The sequence below is a fragment of the Aulonocara sp. 'chitande type north' Nkhata Bay genome, linkage group LG19, assembly GCF_057382095.1.
Source record: "Aulonocara sp. 'chitande type north' Nkhata Bay isolate Kocher_YH1m ecotype deep benthic linkage group LG19, A_spYH_male_GT1.1, whole genome shotgun sequence".
Taxonomy (NCBI): Eukaryota; Metazoa; Chordata; class Actinopteri; order Cichliformes; family Cichlidae; genus Aulonocara; species Aulonocara sp. 'chitande type north' Nkhata Bay.
This window is the reverse complement of record NC_141362.1, coordinates 1,331,156-1,344,131: the sequence shown is the minus strand read 5'-3', so window position 1 is coordinate 1,344,131 and position 12,976 is coordinate 1,331,156. Positions and strand designations below refer to the sequence as shown.

The 12,976-nt window shown below is 41.0% G+C and overlaps 1 protein-coding gene across 1 annotated transcript in view; it reads left to right on the top strand.

Moving 5' to 3' along the window:
* gabrr2a (gamma-aminobutyric acid type A receptor subunit rho2a) overlaps window positions 1-12,976 on the top strand; it is an 82,261-nt gene that overhangs the window by 44,867 nt on the left and 24,418 nt on the right. Inside the window, exons 4-5 of the mRNA XM_086273709.1 lie at window positions 184-407; window positions 10,682-10,764. Of these exons, the coding sequence (XP_086129835.1) occupies window positions 184-407; window positions 10,682-10,764 (307 nt within the window). The remainder of the gene's footprint in view (window positions 1-183; window positions 408-10,681; window positions 10,765-12,976) is intronic.

The window sequence follows — 12,976 nt, the reverse complement described above, 5'->3', positions numbered from 1 at the left end:
AAGCAACAGAGGGATTGGAATGCCTGTAGCTTTCTCAATTTGATTATTTAATGAGAAAATTGGCATGGCTTGATGAGTGCAATTGGTACATTAGAATTTGGTAAATGTTTGTGTTTCGTTCACTCAGTCACTACATAATCTCCACATTTACAGTCTTTTAATTACACTCTTTAACTCCACCAGGACTTCACCATGACCTTGTATCTGAGACATTACTGGAAGGATGACCGTCTGTCCTTCACCAGCAGCACCAACAAGAGTATGACGTTTGATGGCCGTTTGGTGAAGAAGATTTGGGTCCCTGATGTCTTCTTTGTCCACTCTAAGAGATCCTTTATCCACGATACGACTACTGACAATATCATGCTCCGGGTCTTTCCTGATGGACATGTGCTTTACAGCCTGAGGTCTGTAGAATCTCTGCATCTGATTTATTGACAGATCAATATTTGAATCAGCCTCCAATTGTATTTTTTAATTGAATTATTCAAATTATTCCTCTCCAAGTTTCTTGAAAAGCGATCTGGAAGCTTTTGCAATTTTCCTTTCAAACATCAATAGATCTCATTGGTGGAGTAATTATGCCTCAGGTTAATTAAAATTAGGGCTGAACGATTATGGAAAATAATCTAATTGCGATTTTTTGCCCCAATATTGCGATTGCGATGCGATATGCGATTATTTTTTAAGGTCTTTGTCTTCTGTATTATTAAACAAAGACAAGCAATACATCATATAGTATGGCCAATACTATATTACATTAATTTTAAACTGTTCTTTCCTGGAAGACAGACCTCTGTTATGATGACATGAGGTGATGCATGAATTGATGACTGACATTTTTATTTAACTTCTTCAATCACAACAGTATATTTGAACATACACAATAGTTTATTTTTAGCTTACAAACATCTGAGCATAAAGTGCTGACAAGGAACCCTGGTGTAAACATTAAAATGAAAGTCAGTACAATGTGCAGATTGCAGAAATATACATAAAAAAAATCAGTGGCTTTACCACACTCAGTTTTTCAACATCTGTGAACTACTAGACAGTCATTCAATTAAAAAATAATATTAAATAAATAAAACTAATAAATAAAAAATACACACATCTTACTGATCTCTGCAGTCAGTAACATTACACATAAAGTGCAAACATAATAGCAATTGTATAAACACACACACAAACACGCCTTTAAAGTTTAAAGGCGTGAAATTGGACGGTCTAGCCTTCTGATTAGCGTCACCGCTGTCTCGGTGGAGTTTAATAAACTCGGCCGTCTGCTTCTTGCTATCTAAAATATAACCAGACACTGGTGTAAATTCTCGACTGTCTCATACTTCTGTTTAATAAGTTTTCTGTTTGACGTTTAGTCAGCTGTGTGAAAACCAAGGAGGAACCCACCCGGGGGATTAATAAAGTTTTATTTTATCTAATCTAATAACTTTAATCTCAGCCAAACCGATTTACTCACGAACAAACAAAACACTGAAAAAAGCCCAACAATAACATTTTTAGGTTGTCTAAGTGACTACGTTTAACCCGAGCAGCGAAACTCCGCGGTGATCTGAAAATGATGTGCCGGGAGTTGTGCCGTTCTCGGCCGCATCAGTAACCCTCGAGCTCCCGGCTAGCTGTCGAGCTGGTGGGTAGCAGACGCCTCTGAAAACGTCGAAGCACTTTTGCAAATATGGGATATCTTGATAAACCGAGCAGATATTTGATGTTTACACAACTACTTTCTCGCCTGAAAATATGTTAAAAGTTTATTTTGTGACCCAGAAAGATTAGTATGAGTAATTTTAAAACTTAGTAGCGGCCGCCATTGCTGGAAACTGGAGTTTGGCTGGGCCGCGCTATGAATTCTGGGATATGGTAGTAATTTGGACAGCCTTCGGCGCGTCGCTGTGACGTAATCGGTCTACAAATGCGGCCTCAGGAGGATGCAGCCCATGAATTTGGACATGTCCAGAGTATAATCGCAGCCTTTGCGGTTAGAAAATTGCACTTGATCATGTCGCGATATTATCGCAAATGCGATATATCGTTCAGCCCTAATTAAAATCTTAGGTGGGCATTTAAACAGGGAACATGTCCTGGATGGCCGGCCAGGTTTCACCATAATTTCACAAAAATTGCATAAAAATTATATAATTTGCTTTTTAGTCAGTTTTTAATCATGGTCACTTTGCTTTCAACTCATAATGTACCTCCAAAAGCTACTTCATCAGACAGAAGTTATAAAGTAAACCAGGATTTCTAAGCATGAGATTTTCAGACCATATCTGATTCCACACTACTCACTTTTAAGGTTTCGAGGATTCAGCGGATTTCCTTTAAATCCATCCATCCATCTTCTTCCGCTTATCTGGGGCTTGGGTCGCAGAGGCAGCAGCCTAAGGAGTGGAGTCTAGACCTCCTTCTCCCCTGCCACCTCCTCTAGCTTTTCTGGGGAAACAGTAAGGTGCTCCCATGTCAGCTGAGAGACATAATCTCTCCAGTGTGTCCTGGATCTGCCCCGGGACCTCCTCCAGGTAGGACATGCTGAAACACCTCACCCAGGAGGCACCCAGGAGGCATCCTGGTCAGATGCCCGAACCACCTCAACTGGCTCCTTTTAATGTAGAGGTGCAGCAGCTCTATTCTGAGCCCCTCCTAGATGGCCAAACCTCTTAACCTATCTCTAAGGGAGAGCCACCCTTCAGAGAAACTGCTCTGAAACTGCAATGCTTGTATTCACAATTCCATTCTTTCAGTCACTACCCAAAGCTTGTGAGGGTAGGTAGGTAGACCAACCACTAAATTAAAAGCTTCACTTTTACACTTCACCATGACAAACCACTCCAGTGCCAGTTGGAGGCCATCACCTGATGAAGCCAACAGAACCACATCATCTGCAAAAAGCAGAGATGAGATTCTGAGACCACCCAAGTGGAAGCTTTCCGTCACTTGGCTATGCCTAGAAATTCTGTCCATAAAAATTCTGTCCAACACCCACTGGAAATGAGTGGGTGTGGGGCCAGCTATCTGGATCAAGGTCTTGGGCTAGAAACCCCATACTCCTGAAGCATCCCCAAAGGACACACAGAGGAACATGGTCAAATGCCTTCTCCAAGTTTACAAAACACATATGGACTGTTTGGGCAAACTCTCATGCCCCCTCGATTATCCTCGAGAGGGCAAAGAGCTCGTCCAGTGTTCCACGCCCGTGGCAAAACCTGGATTGTTCCTCCTGTATCCGAGTTTCGACTAACGGACGGACTCTCCTTTCCAGCACCCTGGCATAGACTTTACGGGGGAGGTTGAGGAGTGTGATCCCCCTATAGTGGAGCACACCATCCGGTCCCCTTTCTTGAAGATGGGAACCATCAGACTGCCAATCCAGAGGTACCGACCCTAATCTCCACGCAACATTGTAGAGGCGTGCCAACCAAGACAGCCCTACAACATCCACAGCCTTCAGGAACTCAGGACAAACCTCGTCCACTCTTGGGGCCCTGCCACCAAGGAGTTGTTTAACTGCCTCATTGACCTCATCCCCAGAGATAGGCAAGTCGTCCCCCCTCTTCCCCAGATTCTGCTTCCTCTAGGGAAGACATGTCAGAGGGATTAAGGAGGTCCTTGAAGTATTCCTTCCACCACCTAACAATGTCCTCAGTCAAAGTCAGCAGCATTCCACCCGCAATATATACAGTGCAGGTACATCACCGCTTTCCTCTTCTGAGTCGCCTGATGGTTTGCCAGAATCACTTCAAGGCAGTGCAAAGGTGTTTTTCCATGGTCTCTCCATACTTCCCCCACACTCAAGTTTTGCTTCAGCCACTGTCCGAGCCGCGTCCCGCTTAGCCTGTTGGTACGTATCGGCTGCCTCCCAAGTCCCACAGGCTAACCAAGCCTGATAGGACTCCTTCTACGGTTCCCTTCACCTGTGGTTCCCACTATCTGGTTGGGAGTTACCACCATGACAGGCCCCAATCACCTTGCGACCGCAACTCAGTGCAGTTGAGATTGGCTGGACATGGTAAATGGTAAATGGACTGATTCTTACATACAACATGCCACAGTCACACCCACACACTTTCTCTAAACTTAGTGCTGTCTAACCACATTCACACTCCGATGGATGCATCGTAGAGCAACTTGGGGTTAGTATGTTGCCCAAGGATACTTGACATGCAGACTGGAGGAGCCAGGAATTGAACCACCAACCTTCCAATCAGTAGGTGACCTGCTCTACCTCCTGAGCTGCAGCCACCCAAAAAACATGTGAGGCATTCCCAGCACACCCTCACTATATTTTTAGGCGCACCAGGTCTACCCAGTATCTTCCACCGCCACCTTATCCACTTAAATGGTGATCAGTTGACAGCTCAGCAACTCTCTTCACCCGACTGTCCAGAACATATGGCTGCAGATCTGGTGATACGATTACAAAATTGATCATTGACCTGCGGCCTAAAGTGTCCTGGTGCCATGTGCACTTATGGACACCCTTATGTTCTAACATGGTGTTCATTATGGACAAACACAGAAGCACAGAAATCCAATAACAGAACACGACTTGGGTTCAGATCTGGTTGGCCGTTCATGCCCCTCCAGGTCTTACTGTCGTTGCCCACATGAGTGTTGAAGTCTCCCAGTAGGACAACAGAGTCCCCAGGTGGAGCACCCTTAAGCACAGGCCGGGTACTCTTAACCATCTTTCAGCACATAAATGCAGACAACAGTCAGGACCCATTCCTCAACCAACCCGACAACAAACCCTCTCGTCCACTGGGAAAAAACCCCAACATACAGGCAGCAAGCCTGTATGTTGGGTGTAGGATACCCACCCCAGCCCGCTGCCTCTCACCAAGGGTAACTCCAGATTGAGACAGTCAAGCCCCTCTCCAGGAGTTTGGTTCCAGAGAGGTGATATGCCATGTCCCAGTTGCTAATTTCAATAGCTGGGGGATCAGTCAGCCAGGGTATCTGCCCCTGGCCAGTGCCCAGCACACATTGCACCCAAATCCTATGGCTCCTCCTGTGGGTGGTGGGCCTATAGGAGGGTGGTCCCATGTCCCCTTTTCAGACTGCCGAGCCAGGCCCCATGGACTAAGGCCCACTTGCCCTTGCCACCCTCCCTGGGCTTGGCTCCTGGGACACACAAACCCGTTGACCATGATATGGTAGCGATTCACAAAGTGGCTTTTAAATAGTCCCAGTTGCATCATATAATGGCATGGTAAAACACTTCATGCACTTCATTACCACAAACAGGAAATCCAAATTGGAGCTGGACATAAAGTCATTTAGAATGAAAGTTTTATTCGATATGGATCTTGGGCTGGTTAGCACCAGCTTGGCTGGAAGGGCCATGTGATGTGATAAGGGTTTTTACAACAGAGGGCTAAGGGGTCCGGGCCACTGTGCCATATGCCACCATGTTTCACTGTTTGCCTGGCAGGGGCACCGCCGGGAGGAATTTCAAAGTCAGCAGCTGAGCCCATAGGGCAATGTTCCCTCTAATTTTTCATGTGTCTGAGCGAACACACAAATTCCCGGAGCGGTCCCTTGGACCACTGTGGTCACGCCAGCATCGAATCCATCCAAGTTACATGGTTTATTAAAATAATCAAATTACAGCATTTACATTTATGTTAGACTACTTTTAATTAACTGCTTTAGCCCACTTATAATGAAAATATAAATATATATATGCATTTTTATTTTATTTTTTTAAAGCTCTGACTTGTATTATGAGTATGAGCCTGTGGTCTGGGAGAGAGTCCTGTAACTCTCTGTCTGCAAAATACAGTATATAATGACCATCCATCCATCCATCCATTCACTCCCGCTTATCCTTTACAGGGTCGCGGGGGGCGCTGGAGCCTATCCCAGCTGTCATAGGGCGAGAGGCGGGGTACACCCTGGACAGGTTGCCAGTCTGTCGCAGGGCCTATATAATGACCAATGTTGGGCAATTTAATTATATAGTTACTTCTTCAAAAAAGTAACTGAGTTTTGCAAACAACAAAGTTTTTTGCAGCTGTTTACCTAAAAATGCAGCCAAGGCGTTTTTTTAAATAAACATTTCAAACTATTTACAGAACAATCAGGTGTTTTGCATCAAATTTGATGCCACACAAATTATTTGTGCCACTCTAAAAACTAATTTCTGTCCACTATGAGATAAAGGAGAACAACAGCCTGAGACCTGCAGGCCTGACAACAGGAGATGTATCACTGCTGTAACACCTGTAGCACTCAGTGTCGCCTCATGGTTCTGACACACACAACAAAACTACTGACTACACTACACACTAACTACACAAGATTTGTGCTAAACGTTGCAAATCTCTCACATCTCAAAACACCGCCGTCACTCCTAAAACTTCTCCCCTTCCTAAACAACTAAATGCCATGTTGCCATTAGGGCTGCCACAAACGATTATTTTGATAGTCGACTAGTCACCGATTAATTTTGCGATTAGTCGACTAATCAGGTCATGCATCCATTGGACGTAAAATTTACAACTTATTGAACCAGCATGCATCTGTCTTATATAACTATCCTTAGCTTACAGCTTTAAGTGTGTGCTAACTAAAAATAAAGACAAGATGGTACTTTATTAAATTTTAATGAAATTTGCAGATTGTTTCGGTGAAGTTTAATAAACTCCTTGATATCTAAACTATAACGGGACACCAGAGTAAATTCTTGAGCATCTCACACTTCTGATAATCAGCTGTCTGCTTGACGTTTATTCAGCTGTGTAAAAACTATAACTTTAATCTCAGCCAAACCGATTTACTCAGGAACAAATAAAATACTAAAAAAAGCCAAAAAAATAACATTTTTAAGTTATCTAAGTGACTTATATATCATGTTTAACTGAGTAGCGAAAGACGGCGGTGGGTTTGAAAATGATTTGCCGGGAGTCCGATGTTCTCACGGCTCTAGTTAGCCTAGCCCCCGGCTAGCTATCGAGCTAGTGGGTAACAGACGTCTCCGAAAACGTCGGAGCGCTTTTGAAAATATGCGGTGTCTTGATAAACTGAGCAGATATTTGAGGTTTACACAGCTACATTCTCGCCTGAACATATGTTAAATGTTTATTTTGTGACCCAGAAAGAATAATAAGAGTAATATTATAACTAACTAGCCGCCGCCATTGTTGGAAACTGAGCAGGGCCGCGCTATGAATTCTGGGACAGAGCTACTTCTTCTTCTTCTGGGGTTTAACGGAAGCTGGTATCCTTGTACATGCAGTGCTGCCATCTTCTGTTTCAGTCCGTTATTACACTCTTAAATCCTGCTACTTATTCCTGCGTCTGTTGTGATCTTACAAAGCTTCAAACGATTAACTCAGTCGTCGACGATTTTGATAGTCGACGTAATTGTGACTAGTCGACTAATCGTGGCAGCCCTAGTTGCCATATCATTTTTTGATTGGTCGACATGGTACATTTTTCGACCAATAGGAAAGGGTGGGGGTTTTTTGGTTTTGGTTTTGCTCACAGGCGGAGAGTGCTTTCGAGCGTTTTCCTTATAAAACGCCGTTTTTACCGTTTCTTCCCGCAGTAAATATAAACAACGATAGTATTCAGGAAGAAAACCAAACATTGCATATATTTTTATCATAACTCTGGTTTTACATGTGCGCAAGCGCACAGCTTAAAGCATAGGAGTCAAACTCTGGCCCGTGGGCCAAATTTGGCCCGCAGCCTAATTACATTTGGCCCGCAAAGCCATACCAAATTACTATTAGAGCTGGCCTACTGGTATTATACAGCTAATATATATATTATTTAGTATTAAGCTTTGCTTGTTCCATATTCAATTTTTCAGCAAAACTTGTTTGAGTCCATAAGAAAAGATTCATTCTTATATCTAGAGGAAGATTTTTTTTTCAATAAATATTAATGTTAGCCCGCGACTTTGTTCCAGTTTTGAATTTTGGCCCACTGTGTATTTGAGTTTGACACCCCTGGCTTAGAGGGAACATTGCCATTGGGATAGGTTGGAGGAAAGTGTATCTGGGCACAAGGGAGTGGCAGTGGATTAGTTGGATTAGCTGACAAGGCCAATCAGATCCATCTTCCTCAAGGTGAAACAGGCCTGAAAAGTAGTGAGCAGAGGGGGGCTCATGTTAATCCACCCTGCTTCCAACAATCGAAAGGGATATTTGCTTTATAAGTAAATATATTTCCTTATATTACTGATTCATATTATATACTAAAACAAGTCACAGTGCAACTAATAAAGGCTGCTGTAATTGTATCACAAAGTCTCTTGATGCATGCTCAATCATCCAGGTAAATGAATCCCCAAAAGTTGATTCTGTTCAAGTGGGTGTAGCGTTTTCAGAGGGAGAAACGTTTCGTCACTCATCCAAGTGACTTCTTCAGCCTCTGGAGTTGTTTGTCATCAGCATCACATGATTATTGGTCCACATGCAGTAGACTTTTTGGGTGCAAAAGAAAGAAAAAAATCTAGTAATCGCAGGAAAAATTCAACAGAATGCACTACAACAACAACAAAAAAACTTAGTGGAGAAACATGAAAAAGCAAACTTCAAATAAAGCAAACTGAGGTTGGCAAACAACCTCCCCAAAGGAGACAATATAAAACAATATATACACTCAGAGAGATTAAAAACAAGACTGAAAATGAGAAACAATTGGCAGTTGTGTTATAATCATAGTAACAAATCATATTCTATGTGTTCTATACTCTGTCATTAAAAGATACACCCTGTGTTAACTGAGATGTACCATAGCACTGTGACTTGTGATTCCTAAATTTTAAATTTCCTGCTGGTCTGTAACATCAATTGTAACTGAATAATACACATACACTGACTGGCCAATTCGTTTGGCAAATCATTAATGCAAATATCATTCAGTCACATGGTCCAACATGATGCATTTACTAATATTCTAATATATGTTCATGACACAGTGAGGTTTCCCACGTGGTGTGGGAGTTGGTGACTTATGGCTGGCTTATTGATGCCAGAGATCAGAAAAGAATGGCTAAACTGCTTTAAGAAGATAAGATAAGATAAGATAAGATAAGATAAGATAAGATAAGATAAGATAAGATAAGACACAATAAGAAGATAAGAAGAACTTTATTGTCATTGTAGTTATACAACAAAATTTGTTTGGTAGCTCACAGAGGCCAGCAGCAATAAAACAAGAAGCAGCATAGTAATAAATAACCATAGTAAAAGTATAAGATATAAAGTAAAAGGAAGGCACTTAGCACAGTAAATAACAAAGAAAATATAATAGTATTTACAATATAACAAACAGTATAAGATAATATAACAGTATTTACAATGTGGTAGTTGAGTGCAAACATGAATGTCCCATAAAGTGTCTAAAATAATACGTATAACAGTATTTACAGTGTGGTAATTTAGTGCAAACATTAAACATTAACGCCCAGTAAATGACTTTTTACATTAGCAGCAGACATGATATGGGGTAAAAGAGAGAGAGTTAGCTATTGTGTGTTGGGGGAGGGGTGACACAGGCTCCAGCTCTGGGGAAAAAGCTGTTCTTTAGTCTGTTTGTGTGGGTTCTGATTGCCTCATATATCTTCCCCGATGGGAGGGGTACAAAAAGTCTGTGACCTGGATGGGTTGGGTTCTTGATGATGCAGCTAGCTCGCTTCTGTAAACGGCTAGCATACACAGTGTCAAAATTCAGGAGTTTGGTTCCAATGATCCCCTTGGCAGTTTTAAACTAATAGAAAGGCAACAGTAACTCTTGTTGCCACTTTTTAAAACCAAGGTATGCAGCAGAGCATCTCTGAACACTCCACATTGTACCTTAAAGCAGATTAGCTATATCGGCAGAATATCGCACTGGTGTCTTCAAGTGCCGGACTTGTAAACTAAGAACAGGAAACAGAGGCTACAAAAACATTTCTCGGTCTGATGAGTCTTGATTTCTCTTGTTACATTTGCACTGTAGAATTTGGCATAAACAACATGAATCTACCCAGCATTATATCAGCAATAGAAGCTGCCAGCAGTGGTGTAATGTGTGGGGGATATTTTCATGATGCTCTCTGGGGCACTTAGTATCAATTGAGCAGCATTTAAATTTCACAGCCTGCCTGAGTATTGCTGCTGATCATATTCATCTCATTACAATTATACTATGCTCATCTTCTAATGGCTGCTTCCAGCAGGTAACACATCATGTCACAAAGCCCAGATAATCTCAAACTGGTTTCTTGAACATGACGATGAGTTCACTGTACTAAAATGGCCTCCATAGTCACCTCATCTCAATTCAATAGAGCATGTGATGGAATGGATATCATGGATATATAGCTGACAAATGTAATCATGTCAATATGTGGACCAAAAGTCTGCAATGTTTCCAGCACCTTGTAGAATTTATGCAACATAGAATTAAGATATTTCTGAAGAGGTCCAACCCAGCTAATGATGTGGTACATGAAGGGGCACAAATTATATCTGTATTATAATTCATTCCACAGAAATATGAAATATGCTGTGATGACAACCAAACTCTAATCCTGGTTCTGACCGTGTCACTGTGAGGGTCTTTTCCACTTGTCTTCTGATAAATTGATATTCTTCATTTTGTCACATGTGAATTTACAGTGTGCACTACTCTCACTGTGTCCCTCTATTGGTGCATTGTTTGCTCACAGAGTAACAGTAACAGCAGCCTGTAACATGGACTTCAGTCGCTTTCCTCTGGATTCTCAAACCTGTTCACTGGAGCTGGAGAGTTGTAAGTAAATTTCATCTGATGATAAAATGGTGCACATATCAAGTATTTCATTATTATTAGTAAATATCAATATATTATCTTCTTTTTAAATTGTATTGTCTACCATGTACTCTGCTATTTCTTTGTTTTGTTTTTTGTAACAGTTCCTCTATATTTGAACTTTTCTCCATACATGTTAGGAGAATTGCAGTTAAACCAGTATAAAACTGACAGACCATCATCTTGATGCATCAGCAGAGGTGGCAAAAGTGCAGACAGGGTTACAAAGTACTCCAGTAAAAGTTGAAGTACTGATTCAAATTCTTTACTCAAGTAAAAGTCAAAAGTAAAAAGCAAAGAAACAGACTCTGAAATGTGCTCAGAAGAAAGTAAAAGTAGATCTTTTTGAAAACATTTGCCCCAGCTGTTTTTTATGTAAAGCCAACTGAACCTCGTGCTATATTAATGTAATGTAATATACTCAGCAAGCAAGAGGAGTAAAAAAAAGGGTGAATTTTTAAAAGTAGGTCTATTTTCTGTTACCTCAGTCTGAGGAAAAGAATCAAAACTTTTCTTGGTGTACAGGCTGTGATCAGCTGCCATGCTAATACCAACTTTATGTAGCAAAACTACATAAAGTTGGTGAACCACATTCACTGAATTCATCTAAGCATCATATACTTAAATTCAAATTAATGTCTGCTCCCCATTATGCAACCCATAGCCACTGTGCACCAGTCTAACACAATTTTCTTCACTTTAAATCCATTCCAATATGGCAAATTAAACTTCAGAGTGTTTTTGCAACCTTTTAAATAACACAAAATCGTTAAACACCTCAATTTGTTTAGCAAGACTTTTCAGTATATCAAAAATATCAAAAGACATAACTTCACATCATATGCTTCCTTTATTTTTTCAGCTTATCAAATTCCTACTGTGCAGTCCTTACCTTTAAATATCACCTCTCTTCTTCCTCTCCTGTCCTGTCAGCCTCATTTTTCTATGTATGGATTAGCTCGTACTCGCTCGTACTCTTTTCTCTCCTTGGACCATTAAGAAGCTAGCAGACTCAGTGTGCAACAAACTGCACACAAACAGTTTGTATGTATGTATATTTGTTGACCTCATAGAAATGCTACATTTGAAGTTGCCGTTTAAAAAAATGTTACTGACTTTATGCTAACAATTGAGCTGTGAGGTCAGGTCCTTGATCATTAACATGCAAATTGTCATGAACATTGATCAAAAACCACTGATCAAAGCCCATTGATCATTGGCCATGAGTACCATTCACATTGTTCCTTCAGTGGGCTGGTTTCAGTCATTATGCAAATGTACTGTTTATAAGATTGGGGAAACCTGCAGTCAGCTGAGACTGAAGAAGTCACTTGGAGGAGTGACGAAACGTTTCTCCCACTGAAAACGCTACGTCCAGATGAACAGAATCAACTTTTTGGGATTTACTTACTTGGATGATTGAGCATGCATCAAGACATCCTATACACCTGCACACAACCACAAGTGGATAAACAGCTGATTCAGTGCTCCACAACCAGGATGTGGAACATTGGTTCTCCTGGATATAAAGTTAGACTAATGGAAAGATTCTCCATAACGACCTATGCCAGTGGTTCTCAAACTTTTCACAATGAGTACCACCTCATAAAATATATGGCTCTTAAAGTACCACCCTTATGACCGACATTAAAGTACAGTAGTATAGGCCTATTTAACACCACATACTGTTTACCCAAGGCAATTTTATTTCTTATATGAATGTTATTCATTTTAACTGTCATAAACAGGATGTGAAAAGTGATAATAATAGCAACTGTACTGCATTAAAACATTCACAGCAGGTGGGATATGCAATCTTTAAGTGATGACATATGAACCCTGCTTCCATGTCCAAACTATTCTACATTTATTAAGGCTGTTGTGTTTTTAACATGTTTTAATGTTTTGAATTTTGTTCTAATTATTTAGAACAAGCCCCTAAAAAAAGTTGGTGATCACTGTCATCCTCTCTTGGTTTTAATCATCACTATTCATTTTAAAGCTCTATTCATTGTAAAACCTTACAATGTAACTACAGCCCAGCCCATGCAGCAGTATATTAATGACTAACCTTGTATTGTGGATGGATTATCTCAGTTGTTCTCCTGACTGAAGTTTGGTCCATTTAAATCATCCCGACATGCGATTGCATTTGTCCCTAACCATCGGGAAC